Here is a 24195-nt window from a genome sequence, read left to right as displayed (position 1 = left end):
CATGGCCATGGGCTCAGCATTGCCAAGGGATCAGTGTGGCCAAGGGATCAGGGTGGCCATGGGCTCAGCATGGCCATGGGATCAGTGTGGCCATGGGCTCAGGGTGGCCATGGGCTCAGTGTGGCCATGGGATCAGCGTGGCCACAGGATTAGCATGGCCATGGGCTCAGCATGGCCAAGGGATCATTGTGGCCACGTGACCACCATGGCCATGGGATCACCATGGCCATGGCATCAGTGTGGCTGTGGGATCAGCGTGGCCATGGGATCAGCGTGGCCATGGGATCAACATGGCCATGGGATCAGTGTGGCCATGGGATCAGTGTGGCTATGGGATCAGAGATCAGTATGGCCAGGGAATCAGTGTGGCCATGGACTCATTGTGGCCATGGGATCAGTGTGCCCACGGGATCACTGTGGCCATGGGATTCCCATCTGCAATGCTGAGGGATCCCACCTGCCACATCCCTGCTTTTTCCGGGATAAATAAATTAAGGAAGTGTCCAAGGGCAGGGGCGGAGGCACGGCTGGCACTGCTATCTCACGGCCAGGGACATCCTGGGTGTGGCAAACAGGGGCTGGTCCAGGGGTGGCCAGGCCGGCTGCTGCTGGCTCAGCTCCTTCTCCAGTCTCTTGAAAAGCTTCTTGGAGGCTTTTTTCCGGCGCAGCCTTCGGAAGCAGCCGAGCAAGCCATGATCCAAGGCGGTCTGGGGTCAGAGCAGGAGGGAAACGGGGTTGAGGGGGGACAGGAGAGCCCCATGCCCACCTGGGGACACTCCAGGGGGATGCCCCATCCCAAAGCCCCCCCGACCCACCTCCAGCACGAAGGCAGCGAAGAAATTGAGGGCGGCGATGCCCAAGAGCAGCAGCTTGAAATTGAAATCCTCGATGCGCTGGAGCTTCAGCAGGGACTTGGGGAAGCCCAGCGGGTACAGGGTCAGCCAGATCATCAGGCCGAAGAGCAGGATGAGGACGAGCAGGAAGAGCACTGGGGGCGAGAGGGGTGGGGTGAGGGGCAGGGGAGGGAGGGCTGGTGGCTCTTGGTGTCCCCATGGGTGTCCTCGTGGGTGCCCCTGTGAGTGTCCCGTGGGTGTCCCATGGGTGTCCTGTGAGTGTCCCATGGGTGCCCTGTGGGTGTCCTGTGAGTGCCCCATAGGTGTCCCCATGGGTGCCCTGTGGGTGCCCCTGTGAGTGTCCCATGAGTGTCCTGTGGGTGTCCCATAGGTGTCCCCGTGGGTGTTGAATAGGTGTCCCTGTGGGTGTCCCATGGGTGTCCCCATGGGTGTCCCATGGGTGTCCCAGTGAGTGTCCCATGGGTGTCCCCTGCGTGTCCCCCTGCGTGTCCCCTGGGTGCTCCCCTGCTGTCGCGTGTCCTCACCGTTGGTGTAGAGCGGCTCCCGGAAGGGGTAGCCCTTGGACATGGCCACGGCCAGGATGAGGTACTGGAAGCCGGTGACGCAGAACAGGACGGTGTTCTCGTAGTTGGGCAGGTTCTGGGGCGCTGTCACCGTGCTGTTCAGGGGCACGTACCTGGCCCAGGGGCAGGGTCAGCAGAGAGGCCAAGGGGGGCTGGACACCACCCCTTGTTCTCCAGCAGTTACAGCTTTGGGAAGAGCAGGGGCAGCTCCAACCTCTGCTCTGGGAGCAGCGATAGATCCCTTGGGAATGGGAGCTGGGCCAGGGGGGTTTGGGTTGGAGACCAGGAAAGGCTCTTCCCCAGAGGGTGCTGGGCACTGCCCAGGCTCCCCACGGAATGGTCCCAGCCCCAGAGCTGCCAGAGCCCCAAGAGTGTCTGGACAGGTTGGGATTGTTGAGGTGTCTCGGCAGGGCCAGGGGTTTAACTGGATGCTCACTTCCAGCTGAGGGCATTCCATGGTTCCCTGTCTGCTGCCAGATCCCAAATCCCAGGACAAACCCTGGGCTCTGCCACAACCTTGGTGCTGTCCCCATCACCAAACCCTCAGGAAGCCACGGCAGGTTCAGGTGGGATATTGGGAAAGACTTCCTCATGGGAAGGGCTGCAAAGCACTGGAACAGCCTGCCCAGGGGAGGGTGGGACCACCACCCCTGGAAGTGTCCAAAAACCCCGTGGACCTGGCACTTGGGGCTTAGTGGCAAACAGGGGCTAGCAGTTGGACTCAATGACCTTTTCCAACACTGAATCCCACAATTCCCGGATTTGGGGCCCTCACCAGCTCTGTGAGACGGTGATGAAGTAGCTGAGGACCTGCACGGTGATGAGCAGGGCTGTCTGCAGCAGGAGGCTGCCCAGCACCAGCCCGCTGATCAGGGCCCCCTGCGGCCGCCGCACGCCCAGCGCCGGCGCCGGCCCCGTGCGCCCCATCAGCACGGCCACCGTGGTGGTGATCACCAGGTCGAAGAACAGGAACTGGAAATCGCTCAGGTTGGTGTTGATCTGCGCAGGAGGGAAGGGACAGGCTCAGACCCAGGGTTTGAGCTTTTGTATTTTCCATGTATTTGTGATCCTGCAGTTCTTTAGTGTAGAACTCTGAATTCCACACGCAGTGGCAGCTGCTGTTCTCCCGCTTTGGGCAGACACAGCAATTCCTCTCCAGGCCTGGCAATCAAGGACACCTCACTGCCTCAGGGCCCGAGAGATTAAACAAAAGGGAGCTGGGGGAGCAAACCTGGGGTAAATGACTTCATTACCTGAAGCTGTAATTGGAGGATTGACCCCCAGTATGCAAATGGACCAAAGTTACAAAAGTGTGAAAACCCATGACCCGCAGTTCATTTTTGGGTGCAGCCCCGGGGGGGCTTTATCTGCCTGAGTTGTACCTGAAGGCCCTTCAGTAAATACACCCACTTTTTATTCCCTTACTTTGGCCTGGCCTCTGTTTTTATGCAGCCCCACAAGGCATCGGTGCCCCAGGAATTCTGAGAAAAGCAGGATTTGGGGTGGGACTCACGGTGTAGAGCAGGAGCACGGACACGAACTGGACCAGGCTGTACAGGGCCATGTACTTGAAGACTCCGAAGGAGGTGACCAAGGAGCACCGGCCCTCCCTGGGGGGGGACACAGGGGGGACACAGTGTCACCGGGAGGGATCTGCAGCACTCCCGGGATTCCCCTGCATTCCCGGGATTCCCCCACGATCCCGGGATTCCCCCGCACTCCCGGGATTCCCCCGAACTCCCGGGATTCCCCCGCTCACCGGATGACCCTGGGCACGCACTCGATGGTGGCCACGCGAGAGGTGAAGGGCGAGGCCACCGACGCCTCGGCCTCGGACAGGGAGATGCCGACGTCGGCCGCCCGCAGCGCCCCGCAGTCGTTGGCACCATCCCCGCACATCCCCACGCAGTAGCTGCGGGAAAGGGAGCCCACATTCCTCAGGGAATGGGAAAGGGAGCCCACATTCATCGGGGAATGGGAAAAGGAGCCCACATTCATTGGAGAATGGGAAAGGGACCCCACATTCCTCAGAGAATGAGGAAAGGATTCCCCCATTCCTTAGGGAATGGGGAAAAGGAGCCCGCATCCCTCAGGGAATGGGAAAAGCCTTGGCTCAGCCCAGAGAACCTGTGGCTGCCCTGTTCCAGGCTGGACCTGGTGGAAGTGTCCCTGCCCATGGCACTGGTGCCACCAGGTGATGTTTGAGGGGCCTCCCAACGCCGTGCATCCCGTAATTCCAGGATCCATCCCCTGGGATCCACCCCTGGGATCCAGCCCCTGGGATCCAGCCCCTGGGATCCACCCCTGGGCCTTACTTGAGCTCCTGCAGGCTGCACACCAGCTGGGTCTTCTGCTCGGGCAGCATGCGGGCAAACACGGTGGCCCGGAGCAGGATCTGCCAACGGGAGGATCCATCAGTGTTCCTGGGGGGCAAGGAACTGGGAATGCCCAGCTGGGCACTGGGAATATCCGTCAGGGAACTGGGAATGCCCAGCTGGGCACTGGGAATGTCCAGCTGGGCACTGGGAATGTCCAGCAGTGAACAAGGTTCCCAGTGGCACTGGAAGGCTCCCCATGGCACCTGAGGGTTCCCCAAGGCACTGGAAGGTTCCCAGAGCACTGGAAGGTTCCCTGTGGCACTGGAGGGTTCCCCAAGGCACTGGAAGGCTCCCCATGGCACCTGAGGGTTCCCCAAGGCACTGGAAGGTTCCCAGAGCACTGGAGGGTTCCCTGTGGCACTGGAGGGTTCCCCGTGGCACTGGAGGGTTCCCTGTGGCACTGGAAGGCTCCCTGTGGCACTGGAAGGCTCCCTGTGGCACTGGAAGGTTCCCAGAGCACTGGAAGGTTCCCAGAGCACTGGAAGGTTCCCCGTGGCACTGGAGGGTTCCCTGTGGCACTGGAGGGTTCCCCAAGGCACTGGAAGGCTCCCTGTGGCACTGGAGGGTTCCCTGTGGCACTGGAGGGTTCCCCAAGGCACTGGAAGGCTCCCTGTGGCACTGGAGGGTTCCCTGTGGCACTGGAAGGTTCCCAGAGCACTGGAAGGTTCCCTGTGGCACTGGAAGGTTCCCCGTGGCACTGGAAGGTTCCCCATGGCACTGGAAGGTTCCCAGAGCACTGGAGGGTTCCCCGTGGCACTGGAGGGTTCCCCAAGGCACTGGAAGGCTCCCCGTGGCACTGGAGGGTTCCCCGTGGCACTGGAGGGTTCCCCGTGGCACTGGAAGGTTCCCCATGGCACTGGAGGGTTCCCCGTGGCACTGGAGGTTTCCCTGTGGCACTGGAGGGTTCCCAGAGCACTGGAGGGTTCCCCGTGGCACTGGAGGGTTCCCCGTGGCACTGGAAGTTTCCCGTGGCACTGGAGGGTTCCCCGTGGCACTGGAGGGTTCCCCGTGGCACTGGAGGGTTCCCAGAGCACTGGAAGGTTCCCCGTGGCACTGGAGGGTTCCCCGTGGCACTGGAGGGTTCCCCGTGGCACTGGAGGGCTCCCCAAGGCCCCCAGGGCTCCCTGCCTGACTCACCCGGGGCAGCAGCTCGGAGAAGTGCTCGCAGACCACCTGGAAGGATTTGCCGTTGAGGGCGAAGTGGCAGTGCCGGGGTGGGAGGGAGGAGCCATCCTGCTGCTGCAGGCCCTGCCAGGAAACAGCTCCAGCTCCAGCCCCAACCCCTGCGGGGCCCCCGGGCCGAGCCAGGACCTGCCTGGAGCAGCGGGAGTGGCTCCCAAAATCCCAGTTCCCAGTGGGGCTGTCTGGGGTGCAGGGCTGGGCTGACCCTGGCATCCAAGCCAGGCCTGGAGCAGGATCTGGCAGCATCCATGGGGAGATGTTTGGAGCTGCCATTCCAGCCTGGATCCCTGGATGTGCTCCAGGGAAAGGCAGGAGCAGCTGAACCTCTCCTGAAGGATGGCTTTATGAGGAGCAGGATCACAGCCTTAATTGCCTCCAAGGATGCTGGAAAACACCTTCCCATCTCTGGGAGGGCTCAGGGCCAGGCTGGAGCACCCTGGCATAGTAGAAGGTGTCCCTGCTCATGGAATGGGATGAGCTTTAAGGTCCCTTCCAACACAACCCATTCTGGGATTACGGGATTCCCAGGACTGCAGAGAAAACTGGATTTGAGGGATTCCATTTCTTAGATATTGGGACGAAATTCCTCCCTGTGAGGGTGGGCAGGCCCTGGCACAGGGTGCTCAGAGCAGCTGTGGCTGCCCTGGATCCCTGGAAGTGTCCAAGGCCAGGCTGGACAGGGCTTGGAGCACCCTGAGAGGGTGGAAAGTGTCCCTGCCTGTGGGATGGGATGAGCTCTAAGGTCCCTCCAACCCAAACCATGCTGGAATTCTGTAATTCCACGAAAAACCGAGCACTGCAGAGTGCCTGGGCAGTTTGGGCTCCCAAAAGGTGTCCTGGGCTCTCACCTCAGGCTGCTCCTCGCCCTGGGAGTGCTCGGCCAGGACGAACTTGAGGGCGGCGGGTTTGTCGTGGCCGGGCGGCGAGGCCGTGACGAAGATCACGCCCTCCCTGGGCTCCACCATGCGGCACCCCCGCGCCACGTTCATGGCTGTCAGCATGTTGTCCCCTGCCAGGGACACGTGGGCCATCAGCAAGGAGGTTTTGGGATGCCCAGGCCAAGAGGAGCAGCTCCAAGCTGCCGTGTCCCCTCTCCTGGCCACTGCAGCCACGTGGTGGCTTTGCTTCCCTCTTCTTTCCTCCAAAACCTCCTGCCTGCCCTGCCCCAAAGAAATGTGGGTTCAGCCCCTGTTCTCCTGCCTGGAAAACACCCAGAGGTGTCCCTACACCCCCTGCATTAGGCAAGGAATTTGGGATTTCAAACACAGCAATATTTAGGGGATGGACAGCAGAACAATGAGTTCTTCCACCCAAAACACATCTGATCCCCACTGTGGACCGTGCATCCTGAGGGCAGGGATGCACAGAGCCTGGACCCAGGAATCCTCATAGTGCCTCCACAGCTGCTTCAGGCACGGATTCCTGCTGGGGTCATGCTGGGCTTCCTGGGGTGGGGTTCTTGGGGTGGGGTTCCTGGTGGGGTTCCTGGTGGGATCCCTTGTGGGGCTCCTGCTGAGATTCCTGGAGTGGGCTTCCTGGTGGGGGTCCTGGGATGGGGTTCCTGCTGGGAAAGCCCTCTGCCCCTGCCCAGGACTGTCTGTGTGCCCTGCATGCCTCCAGGACGGTCTGTGTGCTGTCCCTCCCTGAGCCCCGTGTGCTGGCCCTCCCAGGGTCACCTGTCACCATGACAGGGCGGATGTTGGCGCTCCTCAGCAGCTGGATCACCGGGGCAGACTCCGGCTTCAGGACGTTCTTCATGACCAGGAACCCCAGGAAGTTCAGGCTGCTCTCCACGGAGTCCCTGGTGGGAGACAAGGAGCCTTTCATCACCTCCAAAACCAGCACAGAGCATCAAGGGGTGCGAGCAGCTAAAATCCATCTGGGAACCAGCCAGAGATTCCCTCCGTATGGATTAGGGATGAAATCCTTGCAGGGCATCCTGGAAAACGCAGAAGTGAGTGAGGAGGTGGAGAGAGGAAGCACTGGCACCAACCTGGGGAGCTGCAGGGCCTCCTCGAAGGTGGCCACCGTGCCCAGGGCTTTGCAGGCCAGAGCCAGGACCCGGAAGCCGTCGGTGGTGTAGTGCCGGAGCATCTGGGAGAAATCCGGGGGCACTGGAAAAGCGAGGCCAGAACAGCTCCTGAGGGGACCCCGGCTCCGGGAGGGGACACGGAGCTCTGGGATTTGGGTGCTTATGAGAGCTGCTCCTCAGGGGGCCTGAAGATCCCATACTGGGCTGGGGGAAGCCCCCAACCCCATTCCCCATATTCTGGCTCTTCTTTCCCTCCTGTGGCTGGAGCCACCCCAAAGCCTTTGGGAGCTGCCTCAGTGTTCCTGAGGATAATTCCCTGGGGGATGAGCCTCAGGGATGCAGCCAGCGGGATGGGGGGGTGAGCCCACCTCCCAGTACCAACCAGTTTCCTTCCTGCACAGACTGGCCACCATCTCAGGGGCGCCCTTGACGTAGGCGTGGGCCGAGGCCTCCCCAGGCAGCTTGACCAGGACGCTCATCCTCTGGAGGGAGGAGGAGAACGGGAAACGCCGCAGGATCCCCAGGGGGGCCTGGTGTCTCTGTGGAAAGCAGGTGAGATGAGGGCCGGACAGGAATTCCTCCAGGAGGCAGGAGAATGAGAAGCTGTTCCATGGGGTTACCCTGTCCCGAGGCTGCTCCTCCTCCGGCGGAGGTTTCACCACGGCCAAGACCTTCATCTCAAACTGCTGGAACGCAGGGAGCTCCCCTTCCTCCTCCTCCTCCATCATCTCCAGGCGCTGAAACCGAGAGGGCAAAACCCTGCTGAGCTCCTCCACCCACAGAGGGCCCAGAACCGCTGAGATTCCCAACGCCCCCTCTCCAGCCCCGCAGCTACCGCCTCACCCAGCCGGTGGATTCCAGCATTTTGATGTCCACGGGGTCCCCGACGAGCTGTCCCCGCAGCGGTGACACGGCGTGGCAGGTGGCCAGGGCATAGAGCAGGGCGCCGGCGGGCAGGCAGCGGGGCTCGTGCACGATGGGCAGGAAGCGCTGCTGCTCCAGGGGCACCACGCCCCACACGTCCAGCCCCTCGTGGGTCAGCGTCCCGGTCTGTGGGCACAGCGCGGTGGGCACGGGCGGCCCTGGTGCCCGCCCAGCCCGCCCGCCCGGCCCGCCTCACCTTGTCGAAGCACACCAGGCGGATCTTCCCGCACAGGTTGATCCGCGGGGGGCTGATGCAGAAGATTCCCTGTTTCTTCAGCCGGTTCTGGGCGTAGATGGTGCCCACGGTCATGGCGGCCGGCAGCGCTGGCGGCACGATGACGGTGACCAGGTCCAGGGCGCGGATGATGATTTGTCCCACGGGGACCTGGGAGGGGAGGAGGAGGAACAGGGGTGGGCATCCCTCCCCAGATGGATCCCTGCGGGCTCTCCCGCTCGCTCCTCCAGCCCTACCTGGTTCCTAACCAGGATGAGGATGCTGTACAAGGTGCCGATGAGAGCTGGGCGGGGGAGAAGGGGCTCGGTTACAAAGCAGGGCACAGCAGGGAGCTGGAACGGAATTCCATTCCAAGGAATCTGGCTGCTCCAGGATGTGCCTCCAGGCCCAGACCTACCCAGGATGGCGAGGAACAGCACAAACTTCACAGCATCCTTGTAGAACTTGAAGCTCACGGGTTTGGGGTAGAGGATGGAGCTGATGAGGTCCCCCTTGGCTGTGCAGAACCCTGTGGCACAGGCAGGAGGTCACCACGGCACCGCTCCCAAGGGCACGGATTCATCCCAGGACTCATCCCAGATTACCCCCCACGCCCTCACCTGTGCGGGTGACCACGGCCAGCACCTCCCCGCCCACGTAGGCCTTGGCCTGGATGACCTGTGTCCCGCAGAACAGCGTGTGCCGCCGGTGCTCCTCGGGGCAGTACGCGGCTCCGCCCGCCGGCAGCGGCGTCTTCATCACCGGCACGCTCTCCCCTGCCCAGAACATTCCAGAGGGGGACTGTCACCCCAGGGGGGTCAGGGGCCAGCAGGCCGGGGCGGGAAGGTGGCTCTGACTGAATCCCGTGGGAATGTGATGCCTAGGATTTTAGCTTTTGTATTTTTCAGCTCCTGCGCTGCATTAGTGCCTAACTCCACACTCCACAGCCTGTTCTGTCAGCTGCTGCTCTCCTGTTCTGGTCAGACACAACAATTCCTCTGGACCTGGAACTCAAGGACACCCTCCAGCCTCAGGCCTCAAAAAGTATAAACAAAATGAGTTGGGGGCAGCAAACTTGGGGTAAATGACTTCATTACCTGAAGCTGTAATTGGAGCACTAACCCCTGATATGTAAATGGGGTTCAAAATTTATAATTGTCTGAAAAACCCGTGCCCATTGTCCATTTTGGGTGTAGCCTTGGAGGCTTCTGACTGCCCAAGGTGTATCCATGGAAGACCTTCAATGAATACCCACTTTATCCCCTTAACCCCTGCCTGGCCTCTGCTCCAGGCAGGCAACCCAGCGTGCAGGAAGGGCTCTCACCGGTCAGCAGGCTCTCGTTGACCATGCACTCGCCCGTCAGCAGCGCGGCGTCGCACGGCAGCAGCGCCCCGGCCGCCGGCAGCCGGATGCAGTCCCCAGGCACCAGCTCTGCTGAGCTGACCACCAGCTCCTCTGGAAAACAACCTCGCTCAGGGCCTGGGGAACGGGGGAACTGATCTCCTGACACCTGGAGAACCCGCTCAGGGATTGGGGAATGGGGCACTCATCTCCAGACACCTGGAGAACCCCTTTAGGGATTGGGGAATGGGGCACTCATCTCCAGACTCCTGGAGAACCCCTTTAGGGATTGGGGAATGGGGCACTCATCTCCAGACTCCTGGAGAACCCCCTTAGGAATTGGGGAATGGGGCACTCATCTCCAGACTCCTGGAGAACCCCCTTAGGAATTGGGGAATGGGGCACTCATCTCCAGACTCCTGGAGAACCCCTTTAGGGATTGGGGAATGGGGCACTCATCTCCAGACTCCTGGAGAACCCGCTCAGGGATTGGGGAATGGGGTCACTCATCTCCAGGCACCTGGAGAACCTGCTCAGGGATTGGGGAATGGGGCATTCATCTCCAGACTCCTGGAGAACCCCCTTAGGAATTGGGGAATGGGGTCACACTCATCTCCAGGCACCTGGAGAACCCGCTCAGGGATTGGGGAATGGGGGAACTCATCTCCAGACACCTGGAGAACCTGCTCAGGGATTGGGAAATGGGGGGCACCAGGGAAGGAATCTCCATGGGATAAGGCAGCGAATAGGAAGGGGTTAATCCCCTGGAGATGGAAAATTGAGATCCAGGCCTGGGGAGAGCTGATCCAGACCAGAATTCCCAGTAGGGAGGTGCCAGACCTGGGGAGAGCTAATCCAGACCATAATTCCCAACCATCCTGAGCACCGGGAATGGCACAAACACCGGAGGACAGCCAAGATTTGGGCTGTGTGACAAATGGAACCACCAGAGGAACCCCAGGGGTTCCCAGCACTGGGAAAAGCAGGAGGAAAAGGGCTGGTGGGACAGGGCAGGGATTCATGGGGGGATTATCCTTGTAACCAATTTCTCTCTCTTGCCCTGAAATCCCCTGTTAAATTAAATCCATATTGACTTTGGAATATGGTCTTGTCTGCATTTGGGCCGAGGCATCTTTTACTAATTGGACCCCAAAATTATTCCTGTGCCTCATAAGATTATTCCCATGTATCCCAACATTATTCCCATGTATAAGAACATTATTCCCATATATCATATTGTTATTCCCATGTATCCCAACATAATTTCTATCTTATAAAATTATTCCCATATATTGTTATTGCCATGTATCCCAACATTATTCCCACACATCCCAACATTATTCTGGTGTCTCATAACATTATTCCCATGCATAATAACATTATTCCCAGGTATCACAACATTATTCGTGTGTATCCCAATACTATTCCCACACATCCCAACATTACTCTGGTGCTTCATAACATTATTCCCATGTATAATAACATTATTCCCATATACCATAAAGTAATTCCTATGTATCCCAACATTATTCCCATATATCCCAACATTATTCCTGTGTATCACAGCATTATTCCTGTGTATCCCAACGTTATTCCCATGTATCCCAACACTATTCCCACACATCCCAACATTATTCTGGTGTCTCATAACACTATTCCCACACATAATAACATTATTCCCATGCATCACAACATTATTCGTGTGTATCCCAACACTATTCCCACACATCCCAACATTACTCTGGTGTCTCATAAATTATTCCCATGTACAATAACATTATTCCAGTGCATCCCAACATCACTCCCACCTATCCCAACACTACTTTGGTGCAGAACCGGGATCCCAAAGGACACATCATCCCAAAAATCCTCCCTCTCACCTCCTCCGGGCCGCCGGACCCGGACCCCCATGGACATCCTGGCCATGTTCCGCAGCGTGGTGCTTTGCTGGGAGGGAGGCAGAGATCAGAACCCACCCAAAACACGGGAAACCATCCCTAAAAACAGCCCGGGGGGCTCGGAAGCAGGGACAGAGGACAGGGAGAGCTGGGAGAGGGCTGTCCCCACCTGGAGAGGGGCTGTTCCGTGGGGCTGTGGCCCCAAAGGAGCTGCCCCCACCCACCTTGCGCGTCTCGTAGAGCGACAGCCCCAGCGAGAAGGTGGAGATGAGGAAGATGCAGGCGGCGTAGTAGTAATAGGCATCACACACCCACAGCACCATGCTGAGCACTTGGAACAGGTAGAAGGGGTTGAGAACCTGCAACAAGGAGAAAAACAGGTCTGGGAACTCACTGGGAGATCTCCTTGGGGTGGGAGAACCTCCTCCAGCCCATCATGGGATTTCCAGGTTCCTCAGGGTGGGAGAACCTCCTCCAGCCCATCATGGGATTTCCATGTTCCTGGGGTGGGAGAACCTCCTCCAGCCCATCATGGGATTTCCAGGTTCCTCAGGGTGGGAGAACCTCCTCCAGCCCATCATGGGATTTCCATGTTCCTGGGGTGGGAGAACCTCCCCCAGCCCATCATGGGATTTCCAGGTTCCTCAGGGTGGGAAAACCTCCTCCAGCCCAGTATGGGACTTCCAGGTTCCTGTAAATGGGGGACAGTTTCCCCCAGCCCAGTATGGGATTTCCAGGTTCTGTGGAAATGAGGAGAGCTTCCTCCTGCCCAGTATGGGATTTCCAAGCTCCTGGAAGCTGGGAGAGCTTTCTCCATCCCAGTATGGGATTTCCAGGTGGGAGAAATTTCTCCAGGCTCCTTGGAGGAAGTAAAGCTTCCTCCAGCCCATCGTGACCCTTCCAGGCTCCTGGATGAAGAAGAGAATCCAGCCCTTCCCTGGGGCTGGCAGCCCCCAAACCCTCCATCCCCCATGGAATTCCCTAGGGATGCTGCTCCTGAGGACCCTCAGCCACCTCCACAACTCCTGGGGGCTGCTTCTTTTTGAGCCCAGAGGGTCAGGAAGGGTCCCCTCCACAGCTCTGTCTTCTCCCCACATCCTCTCCTCCCTTCCCTTCCCAAGGGCTGGGAAGCACTTCCAGAGAGGGACAGGGAGCAGGGGAAGGATCTGTCCTGGGAAAATCCACTTGGGAAGCCCAGCCTGGAACCCACCTCCTCCACCAGGAGCCTGGCATAGGACTTGACGGGCACCTCGATGAGGTTGGGGCCGTAGATCTTCCTCCTGAGGGGGGGAAGGACAGTGAGGAATGTTATCCTTGGGAAGGAGAGGGAAGGAGTTTTATTCTTGGGAAAAGAGAGGGAAGGAGTTTTATCCTTGGGAAAGGGAAGAGAAGGAATTTTAACCTTGGGAAAGGAGAGGGAAGGAGCTTGATCCTTGGGAAAAGAGGGAAGGAATTTCATCCTTGGCAAAAGAGGGAAGGAGTTTTAATTTTGGGAAAAGAGAATTTTATCCTTGGGAAAAGAGAGGGAAGTAATTTGATTCTTGGGAAAGGAGAATTTGATCATTGGGAAAAGAGAGGGAAGGAATTTCACCCTTAGGAAAAGAGGGAAGTAGTTCTGTCCTTGGGAAAAGAGGGAAGGAGTTTCATCTTGGGAAAAGAGGGAAGAAGTTTTATCCTTGGGAAAAGAGGGAAGGGGTTTGATCCTTGGGAAAAGCTGCATTTCCAGCCCTAGAGCCCCTCGTGCTGCCCAGACCCCCATGAGGAGCTGGGTTCTGTGGAGAAGCCAATCCCAGGAATTCCATCCCGCCCGGCAGTTTGGGGTCTGAGGCTCCGGGATTTCCTGCTCCCTGGAAAAGCCCCTGGAGGCTGCCAGCCCTCACCTGGCGCCGTGCTCCTGCTGCTCCAGCCCGGCCCGGCACAGGTGCAGCTCTGCGCAGGTCCAGCCCTCGTCCAGGACGCTGGGCAGCAAAGAAAAACAGGGAGAGAGTCAGGCCCAGCGGGAAGGGCGGAACAAACAGCACGGCCAAGGGCTCGGGACAAACCCACCCCTTTGGAAAGGGAGAGTGCCCTGTTCCTTGGCCTCTCTGCGGCCCACGGCTGCCAAGGGAAGGCAACAAAAGGGGCACAGTCTGAGAGCCGGGAGCGTCCGGCCCTGCCAAACCATCCCGGCCGGTTCCCCGTGCCCGGGAGCACCCCGAGGGCACCAGGGATGGCTCCCGAGGCCCAGGAGCGCTGAGGGTGATGCCTCAGGGTTTGAGTTTTTGCATTTTCTGTGTATTTGTGACCCTGCAGCTCTTTAGTGCAGAACTCTGAACTCCACACGCAGTGGCAGCTGCTGTTCTCCCGTTTTGGGCAGACACAGCAATTCCTCTCCAGGCCTGGCAATCAAGGACACCTCACTGCCTCAGGGCCCGAGAGATTAAACAAAAGGGAGCTGGGGGAGCAAACCTGGGGTAAATGACTTCATTACCTGAAGCTGTAATTGGAGGATTAATCCCTAATATGCAAATGGACCAAAGTTATAAAAGTGTGAAAACCCTGTGGTCCATTTTTGGGTGCGGCTCCTGAGGGAGGTTTTTGTCTGCCCAGAATGTACCTGAAGGCCTTCAAAAAACACAAGTGATTTTATTCCTTTATTTTGGCCTGGCCTATGTTTTTAGAGAGACCCGATAAGGCACGAAAGGACAGGAGGTGCTGGGAATGCCGGGGGCGGGAGGATCCTGAGGGAGCTGGGAACGCTGGGATCCAGGAGAACTCCAGAGGATCCTGAGGGAGCTGGGAATGCCAGGATCCAGGAGAACCCAGGAGGATCCTGAGGGAGCTGGGAATGCCAGGATCCAGGAGGATCCTGAGGGAGCTGGGAACGCCGGGATCCAGGAGGATCCTGAGGGAGCTGGGAATGCCGGGATCCAGGAGAATCCAGGAGGATCCTGAGGGAGCTGGGAACGCCGGGATCCAGGAGAACCCAGGAGGATCCTGAGGGAGCTGAGGGAGCAGGAATGGCAGTCTCTGGGAGTACCTGACTCTGCAGAAGGCCTGCCGCCGCTCCAGCCACACGTAGCGCATTCCCTGGAACAGGTAATACCTCAGGAGGTTCTTCTGCTGGACACGGACAGGGAAACGAGGCATGAGTGGGGTGTCCAGGGACAGGGAGAGGCCTTGGGGGTGGGGAAGGTCCCGGTGCCACCTCGTCCTTGTCGTGCAGCCGCACGGTGTCACGGCTCTCCTCCTCGTCCGGCACCGCCACGGCCACGCTGCTCCTGCGCTCCGGCTGGGCCCCGGGGTGCTGCTCCAGGCTGCTGGGGGAGCTGGGCTCAGCCATGGCCTGCCACCCTCCCTCGGGGACATCAGGGCTCAGCCATGGCCTGCCACCCTCCCTTGGGGACATCGGGGCTCAGCCATGGCCTGCCACCCTCCCTTGGGGACATCGGGGCTCAGCCATGGCCTGCCACCCTCCCTCGGGGACATCAGGGCTCAGCCATGGCCTGCCACCCTCCCTCAGGGACATCAGGGCTCAGCCATGGCCTGCCACCCTCCCTTGGGGACATCGGGGCTCAGCCATGGCCTGCCACCCTCCCTTGGGGACATCAGGGCTCAGTCATGGCCTGCCACCCTCCCTCAGGGACATCAGGGCTCAGCCATGGCCTGTCACCCTCCCTCGGGGACACTTGAGCTCAGCCTGGCCTGTCACCCTCCCTTGGGGACATCGGGGCTCAGCCATGGCCTGTCACCCTCCCTCGGGGACACTTGAGCTCAGCCTGGCCTGTCACCCTCCCTCAGGGACATCCAGGCCCAGCCACCCTCCCCAGAGCCAGGGGTGGCTCGGACCCCACAGGGACAGAGCCCGGCTCACCTGGCCTCGCCCAGCGGCTCCGTCAGCACCTTGGTGGTAAAGCACTGCCCAAAACGGTCCTGAAACACAGGGATGGGCTGGCAGGGGAAACTGGGAATGCCTGGAGTGTTCCCAGCTCCTTCCAGAACCCGGGAAGGCCCTGGCCACCCATCCCGAGTGGGGGATGAGGTTTGGGGACAATGAAAAGAAATTCCAAACCATCAGGCTGGGATGGAAGGGGAAACGTGGAGTTATTTTAGGAATAATAATGATTCTGAAATGGGACAATTCTAGGAGTTATAATAATAATGGTAATAAATTTCTGGAATAATCTGGTGCTTGAGGAAAGGAGATGTCAGACACAGGCAGGAGGACAAGGAGAGAGAATATTCACAGGGTCCTCTTGGGAACCTGGGGCAGAGCCCAATCCCAGATCCACAAAATCTAACTCCCAGTCCACAGAATCCAACCCCAGACTCACACACCCCAAGCCTGGATCCACAGAATCCAACCCTGGATCCACAGAGCCCAAGCCTGGATCCACAGAATCAACTCCAGACCCACAGAATCCAACCTCAAATCCACAGAGCCCAACTCTGTATCCACAGAAACCATCTCCCAGTCCACAGAATCCAACCCTGGATCCACAGAATCCACCCCCAGATCCACAGAATCCAACCCTGGATCCACAGAGCCCAATCCTGGATCCACAAAATCCACCCCCAGTTCCACAGAATCCAACCTCAAATCCACAGAGCCCAACTCTGGATCCACAGAATCCAACTCCTAACCCACAGAATCCCACCCAGACCCACAGAATCCAATCCAGACTCCCAGAACCCCCCCCAGACCCGCTCCCAGCTCCCAGGCTCCATGGGACTCACCCTGATGATGACCCAGTCCGCCTGGCCCAGGGCACAGGGCTGGCACTTGGCCTGCACCTCCAGGCTGGGCTTCCAGTGGAAGAGCAGCAGGAGCAGCCCCGCGCTCAGCACGGAGCCCGCGTGGCACAGCAGCACCCGCCACGTCCTGCGCTGGTAGCCCGTCACCTCCTGCGGGACAGGGGACCACTGGGGATACTGGGGACCACTGGGGACCACTGGGGACCACTGGGAATCACTGGGGACCACTGGGGACACTGGGGATACTGGGGACCACTGGGGATACTGGGGACCACTGGGGATCACTGGGGACCACTGGGAATCACTGGGGACCACTGGGGACCACTGGGGACCACTGGGGACACTGGGGATACTGGGGACCACTGGGGACACTGGGGACCACTGGGGATCACTGGGGACCACTGGGGACCACTGGGGATACTGGGGACCATTGGGAACCACTGGGAATCACTGGGGATCACTGGGGATACTGGGGAGCACTGGGGATACTGGGGATACTGGGGATACTGGGGACCACTGGGGATACTGGGGACCACTGGGGATACTGGGGATCACTGGGAACCACTGGGAGTCACTGGGAACCACTAGGAATCACTGGGGACCACTGGGAGCCACTGGGGATCACTGGGGATCACTGGGAATCACTGGGAACCACTAGGAATCACTGGGACCACTGGGGACCACTGGGAGCCACTGGGAACCACTGGGGATCACTGGGAGCCATTGGGAATCACTGGGGACCACTGGGAACCACTGGGGACCACTGGGGATACTGGGGACCACTGGGAATCACTGGGAACCACTAGGAATCACTGGGGACCACTGGGGATACTGAGGATACTGGGGACCACTGGGGATCTCTGGGGATACTGGGGATCACTGGGAACCACTGGGAATCACTGGGAACCACTAGGAATCACTGGGGACCACTGGGGATCACTGGGAGCCACTGGGAATCACTGGGAATCACTGGGAGCCATTGGGAATCACTGGGGACCACTGGGAACCACTGGGGACCACTGGGGATACTGGGGACCACTGGGAATCACTGGGGATCACCGTGAATCGGTCACTGGGAATCAATCACTGGGAATGACTGGGAATCAATCACTGGGAATCAATCACTGGGAATGCATCACTGGGGATCACTGGGAATCAATCACTGAGGATCACTGGGAATCGATCACGGAATGACTGGGAATCGACCACTGGGAATCAATCACTGGGGATCACTGGGGATCAATCACCAGGAATCACTGGAACCAATCACTGGGGATCAATCACCAGGAATCACCAGGAATCAATCACCTGTACCCGGCTGCTCAGACGTAAAATCAGCTAAAATCAATTACCAACCATTAAATCCCGAACCCCCAAAATCCCGGCGCGACCGAGCCCCAGGCAGGGAAAACCAAGGGGCTGGAAAAGCAGCAGCTGGGGGCGTGGGAAGCGCAGGGATGGTGTGGGAGACCCCCCAGGGCAGACCTACCATGTGGGCCGGGTCCGTGTCCGGCTGCAGCGTCCCGTAGCCCGGGCGCCGGGCCCCCAGCAGCCGGCTGCTGTCTGCAAATCCAGCAGAAACACGGAGAGGGTCAGCAGAGGGGCTGCTCACCCCGGGAGGACGCGGTGGCTCCCGGCCCATCCAGCCAGGATCGCTGCCTCCTCATCCTCCCGGGCACGTGACGGTCACGGGGACGACGCCGGAGCAGCCCCAGGATTTCTGGCATTATCCCAGGAGCCCAGCGGGCACGGGAAGGGAGCAGGGTTGGCCGGAGCCAGGCCAGCTCTCCCTGCCACTTTTCCAGCTCGTTTGCTCCTTGTTTGCTCCCTGGGTTTGCTCCTGGCTGCCAAAAAATCGACATTTCCCAGTTTCAACCATGCTGATTCCCGTCGGGCTCCGCTGCACCCCAAAGCCCAGGGATCAGGGATCATCCCTGGAATCCCCCTAGGTGCAATCTCAACCATCACCCTCCGTGCCTGAAGCTGAACCTGCTCATTCCCTAAATCCAGGATGGATCAGGAGTCACCGAGCCTGCTCATTCCCCAAATCCAGGATGGATCAGGAGTCACTGATCCTGCTCATTCCCCAGATCCAGGATGGATCAGGAGTCACCGATCCTGCTCATTCCCTAAATCCAGCATGGATCAGGAGTCACTGATCCTGCTCATTCCCTAAATCCAGGATGGATCAGGAGTCACCGATCCTGCTCATTCCCCAAATCCAGGATGGATCAGGAGTCACCGATCCTGCTCATTCCCTAAATCCAGGATGGATCAGGAGTCACCGAGCCTGCTCATTCCCCAAATCCAGGATGGATCAGGAGTCACCGAGCCTGCTCATTCCCTAAATCCAGGATGATCAGGAGTCACCGAGCCTGCTCATTCCCCAAATCCAGCATGGATCAGGAGTCACCGAGCCTGCTCATTCCTTAAATCCAGGATGATCAGGAGTCACTGATCCTGCTCATTCCCCAAATCCAGGATGGATCAGGAGTCACCGAGCCTGCTCATTCCCTAAATCCAGGATGGATCAGGAGTCACCGAGCCTGCTCATTCCCCAAATCCAGGATGGATCAGGAGTCACCGAGCCTGCTCGTTCCCTAAATCCAGCATGGATTATAATCACGACATTCCCAAGGCTGGGATCTCAGAGCAGCCAGCCTCAGAGTGGGGAGGCAACACGTGGCACAGGCAGGGAGCTGGGAGCTGTTCCTGCTCCTGGAACACGTGCATATTTCCTGCCTGGGCTGGGGTTGGGTTTCCAGGAGGGCACCGAGACCAGCTCAAGGATTTACACTGGAAAAACCGCCCCGGCTGGATTCCTGCTGCTCCCTGTCCACCCCAAAGCTCCTCTGCAGGGAATAAAAGCCATTCATTAAAACCATTCCCTGGTTTTGGTGATCCCGGTGGAGAGGGGATCCATCTCCAGGTCCTGTAGCCGGTGCTGCTCCATGAGATAAATTTGGAGGGGAGGAATTGGGGGATGAGCCTGAGGGACGGTTCAGTAAAACAAAGGAGCCAAGAAAAGGAAGGGAGGGGTCAGCTGTCCCCAGTGCCAGCCTCAAATTCTGCAAAAAGCTGGAATTCCAGCTGCAGGGACACCCGCAGTGCTGCCCTTGCCAAGGGCAGGACAAAGGACAGGGTCATGCACGAGGGCTTTTCCCGCGATCTGCAGGAGGTGGAAAAGTGTCCAAACAACCTGAAACCGGCCCAGCTCCCTTCCCCGAGCCTCTGGGCAATGGGAAGCCCGGCCTGCCCCTCTCCTGAACGGAACTATCCCGGCTCTCCTCGATCCTAAAGCAACAAATCCTTGGGAGGAACCAAGCGGCTCCGCGCAGCCCCGTCCCGGGGAATTCCTCCCACTCCCGCTCCCATCCCGGCTGTTCCCAAAGCTCGGCAGGTGAGGAGAAGCCCCGGCACAGACTCACCCCGCCTCATCCTGCCGGGAGCGCCAGCGGAGCCACCCGGGGACGGTGGGATCGGGAAGGGTGGGATCGGTCAGGGTGGGATCGGTCAGGATGGGATCGGTCAGGGTGGGATCGGCCGGGATGGGATCGGTCAGGGTGGGATCGGTCAGGATGAGATCGGCCGGGATGGGGTCGGGAAGGGTGGGATCGGCCGGGATGGGATCGGCCGGGCTGGGATCGGTCAGGATGGGGTCGGGAAGGGTGGGATCGGCCGGGCTGGGACCGGCAGCGCCGCCATCCCCGCGGCCGTGGCCGGGCAGATCCGGAGCGGAGCCGCCGCAGTCCCGGCACCGAGGCCACTCCTTGTCGGCAAACACGGCGCGGGGGCTCCTGGATATCCCTTCTCCGCCTCCGGATCCCGGGAATTTCCCCGGAGCCCTGCACAGAGCTCTGCTCTCTGCTTCCCTCTCCGGAAAAACACGGATGAGGAGGAGAATAAGGGCCAGGAGAGGCTGGAATCCCGGAGAGGGGTCAGGACGCACCGGCCCGGCTGGTCCGGGGAAGACGGGAGCCAAGATCCCACACTGATGATGGATGTGCACGGCCAAAATCCCACCTGGAATTCCCTGCAGCTGCCTGGCTCCGAGTCCGGGCCCTGTCCTGTCCTCTCGGGTGGAAATTTGGGAAGAGGCTGCTCTGGATGCTCCCACAGCCACTGCACATCCTGGCGCGGGGGGGGTGAACCCTCGGACTCCGGAGTGCAGAGCTGGAAGCCGGGATGGGATTGGGATCCAAGACCTGGCTGGGGATCAGCTGGGAATGCCAGGCCCTTGTCCCAGGATTTGGATCCGAGAGCCAGCCCCCTCCCCAGCAGAGGTGACACAGAAAACAGATGGATGCTGCTCCCAGAGACTTCTCCATCAGCTTCCCTGGGCAGCCCTGGCCCTTCCCGAGCCCTTTTCAGGAAGCAAACAAACCCCACGGGGGCCTGGAGACCTCCTGCTGCTCCCATGGCTCCTGCTGGATGGTCCCTGGGCAGCACCATCTGTCCGTCCATCCATGCATCCATGCATCCATCCATCCCTCATCCATGCATCATCCATCCATCCATCCATCCATCCATCCATCCATCCATCCATCCATCCATCCATCATCCATCCATCCATCCCAGCTGGAAGCTGCACACGAGATCAGGAAGCTCCATCCAAGGAAGTTTCCGTTCCAACCACTGATGGGGACACGGAAAATCAGGATAAGGCAAAATCCGGGAAGGAGAGACAATGTAAGGAAGCATTTGGATCACGGAAGGCGAGACTGAACCCAGGAGGATCTTCCAGAGCCTTCAGCTTCGGGATGGGAGATCCTGTGGCCGAGCACAGGGTCAGGCTGAGATCCTGATGACTCTCCTGCCCTTCCCATGGATCCCACAGGAACCCATCCCAGCCAGACAGGGATATGGGGCCCTTCCCATGGAATCCACACAGCAATCCCAGCCAGACAGGGACATGCTGCCCTTCCCATGGATCCCACAGGAACCCATCCCAGCCAGACAGTGATATGGGACCCTTCCCATGGATCCCACACAACAATCCCAGCTGGACAGGGACACTCTGCCCTTCCCATGAATCCCACACAGCAATCCCAGTCAGACAGGACGCGCTGCCCTTCCCATGGATCCCACACACTGATCCTGAGCTGCCAGAGCAAACTCATCTGACCAGGCGGTCGGGTCCTCCTTGGAAAAACAGCCCAAGGCTGGAGGAACAAAGGCTGAGACGGGCCTGATCCAAGGTGGGGACGTGGAAAACCAGGATTGGGACTCCCCAGTGCTGGGAAATCCACGCTCGGGCATCAAACCCTGGAGGCAGCTGAGGAACAAACTCCTGGGAATTCCCAGCAGCCCCGTCTGCCTGCACCGGTTGATTTGGGTTTTTGGAGAGCTTCTCTGTGGGGAGCGGGGCTGTGCCACGTGCTGGTGATGCCAGCCGAGATCCCGGCATTCCAACCCTTCTGGCACACCGGGATCCTCCCTGGCACCCAAACCCAGCTGCCAGTCTGGAGGGAAGTGCCAGGAACATTCCGGCTTGGGGAACACCGCGGTGTGAGCGGGAAAACAGCGGGGTTACAGCCCAACCCCACACTTCCCCCAACTCCGGGGAAATGAGGGCTCCTCCCTCCCTTAGGAGGAGGGGCTGCGCTCCCGGCATTCCCGATGGGAAGTGAGGAACCGGGGGGGAACATCTCCAGCAATCCTTAAATTAGGAACTCAGGGAAAAAAGGGGGAGCTTTGACCCCTGAGCGCTGCTCGGCTGCAGACTGGGATTGGGATTGGGATTGGGGTGGGCGAGGGGGATCCCAGGGGATCCGGGCGGGATCACCACAGGGATGGAACTCCCAGAGCACCCAGGGGTGGCCCCCCTGCCCTTCCCTGCCCTGCTGCCCTTCCTGGAGGACAAGTCCCTGCAGGACAGGGGAGAAGATCGCTCGGCAGCGCCGCTCCCGCGTTCCCGGGAACGGGAATCCCGGCCGGGAGCCCTGGAAGGATCCTGAACCCCGGGTGCCCTCTTCCCACCCTGCACCACGTCTGTGTTCATGAAAAACACCCTGGGATTGCTCCGGGAGGGGATCTGAGGGGAAAAGGGTCCTTCCGACCCCAAACCCCACCCCGTCCTCCACGATCCCCACGGGAGAGGGACAGGAGCGTTCCCGAATTCCGGGTGGGATCCACCGGTGGGAAACGGCTCTGGGAGGGCTGAGGGGATCCGCGGTGGGGTTTGGGGAGTTTGGGGTTTGGAGAGTTCGGGGTTTGGGGGGTTTGGAGAGTTTGGGGTTTGGGGGCGCTTGGGGTTTGAAGGATTTGGATGGTTTGGGGGGTTTGGAGTCTGGGGTTAGGAGGATTTGAAGGCTTTGGGGGCTTTGGGATTTGGGGGGTTTGGAGAGTTTGGGGTTTGGAGGGTTTTGGGGGGTTAGGAAGGGTTGGGGGTTTTGCGGTTTGGACAGTTTGGGGTTTGAAGGATTTGGGGTTTGGACAGTTTGGGGTTTGAAGGATTTGGGGTTTGGACAGTTTGGGGTTTGAGAGGTTTGGGATTTGGAGGGTTTGGCGATTTTGGGGTTTGGACAGTTTGGGGGTTGAGAGGTTTGGGATTTGGAGGGTTTGGGGATTTTGGGGTTTAGAGGGCTTCGGGAGTTTGGGGTTTGAAGGATTTGGATGATTTCAGGTTTGGGGGGTTTGGATAGTTTGGGGTTTGGAGGATTTTGGGGGGTTAGGGGTTGGGGGTTTTGGGGTTCGGACGGTTTGGGGTTTCAGGGGTTTGGGATTTAGTGAGTTTGGGTTTTGGGAGTTTGGGGATTGGAGTTTTGGGGTTAGGAGGGTTTGGGGGTTTTGGGGATTGGAGAGTTTGGGGTTTGGAGCACCCCACAGCCCTTCCCACAATTCCTTCCCCTCGGATCCAGGGCTGGAATTCCCAAAGGATGCAGAGCCAGGAGGTGCCGGGATGGGAGAGCAGCCAGGAAAGAAAGTGGGATAAAAATGGGAAATAAAGCAAAATAAAACAGGGAAATAAAGCGAAATAAAAAGGGAAGTGGAGCAAAATAAAAAAGGGAAGTGAAGCCCAATAAAGCGAAATAAAAGAGAAACGGAACAAAATAAAAAAGCAAAATAAAGCGAAATAAAAGAGGAATGGAATTTAAAAAGCGAAACAAAGCAGAAGATAAAAAACAAAATGAACTGAGGTACAAAAAGGAGAAAAATGAAAACGAAAAAACAAAATAAAGGAAAATAATAAAGAGAAATTAAGTGAAAAACCTAACAAAGCAAAGAGAGAAAGCAAAATAAAGCACAATTAAAAAGCAGAAAAACAAAGTTAGGAAACAAAACTACAGCAAAATAATGCCAAATATAAAATAAAAACCTGAAAGTAAAAAAGCAAGCCACAAATGAAAGCAAAACAAGGAAGCAAAAAAGCAAAATAAAATGAAATGAAGTAAAATAAAGCAGAATAATAAAGAGAATGAAAGCAAAATAAAAAAGAAAATTTAAAAAAAAGCAAAATAAAAAAAACAATATTTAAAAAAGGGCAACAGAATAAAGCAAAATTTAAAAAATAAACAAAGTATAATAGGCAAATCAAAAAAAAGCAAAATTTTAGAAGAAAGGCAAAATAATAAAGAAAAAAAAAGGGAAAAAATGGGAATACATGGGAATACATGGGAATAAATGGGGATAAACGTCAATAAATGGGGATAAACGGCACCGGAGCCGCACGGTCCCGCCCCCCGCTGGGCTGGAGCGGCCCCGGCGGCGCTCTGGGGTCCGGGGGGCTCCGGGCACTCGGGGGTCCCGGTCCCTGCTCCCGACCCCTCATCCCCCCCGACCCCATCCCCGATCCCCAGCCCGGTCCCGGGGCCGGTTCCTGACCTGAGCTCATGGCGCGGCCCCGCGGCCCCGCGCGCCGCCGGAAGGGGCGGGGCCGCAACGGCGGGGCATGCTGGGAATTGGAGTCCGCACCCCGAAACAGGGGGTGACACCCCGGGGCATGCTGGGAATTGGAGTCTGTACCCCAAAAATGGGGTGGGACACCCCAGGGGATGCTGGGAATTGTAGTCCACACCCCAAAACCACACGTGGCACCCCAAGGGATGCTGGGAATTGGAGTCCGCACCCCGAA

General features: G+C 58.6%; 1 protein-coding gene across 5 annotated transcripts; it reads right to left on the bottom strand.

The window, feature by feature from the left end:
- Nucleotides 1–135: 135 nt before the first annotated feature.
- ATP13A2 (ATPase cation transporting 13A2) lies at nt 136–24009 on the bottom strand. 5 transcript variants are annotated; one of them, XM_064396943.1, is made up of 29 exons: nt 23946–24009; nt 17611–17684; nt 16104–16271; nt 15241–15299; nt 14575–14686; nt 14407–14489; nt 13268–13345; nt 12598–12667; nt 11612–11746; nt 11370–11436; nt 9472–9603; nt 8768–8923; nt 8566–8676; nt 8405–8451; nt 8130–8318; nt 7853–8059; nt 7630–7746; nt 7392–7548; nt 6971–7091; nt 6654–6778; nt 5826–5986; nt 4933–5043; nt 3733–3812; nt 3177–3329; nt 2931–3027; nt 2193–2416; nt 1379–1530; nt 816–988; nt 136–707 (listed from the first exon to the last, which is right to left on the bottom strand). In XM_064396943.1, exons 1-29 carry the CDS (start codon nt 23953–23955, stop codon nt 537–539), a joined length of 3540 nt encoding a protein of 1179 aa, XP_064253013.1. In that variant the 5' UTR covers nt 23956–24009; the 3' UTR covers nt 136–536. The 5 variants fall into 5 exon arrangements, with proteins under 5 accessions (XP_064253013.1, XP_064253009.1, XP_064253011.1 ...); XM_064396939.1 differs by lacking the exon at nt 23946–24009 and having other exon boundaries at nt 17611–19347; XM_064396941.1 differs by lacking the exon at nt 23946–24009 and having other exon boundaries at nt 14407–14486; nt 17611–19347.
- Nucleotides 24010–24195: the final 186 nt, after the last annotated feature.

The sequence above is a fragment of the Passer domesticus genome, chromosome 22 (genome assembly GCF_036417665.1).
Source record: "Passer domesticus isolate bPasDom1 chromosome 22, bPasDom1.hap1, whole genome shotgun sequence".
Classification (NCBI taxonomy): Eukaryota; Metazoa; Chordata; class Aves; order Passeriformes; family Passeridae; genus Passer; species Passer domesticus.
The sequence above is the reverse complement of the archived record's forward strand: the minus strand, read 5'-3'. Positions and strand labels throughout refer to the sequence as shown.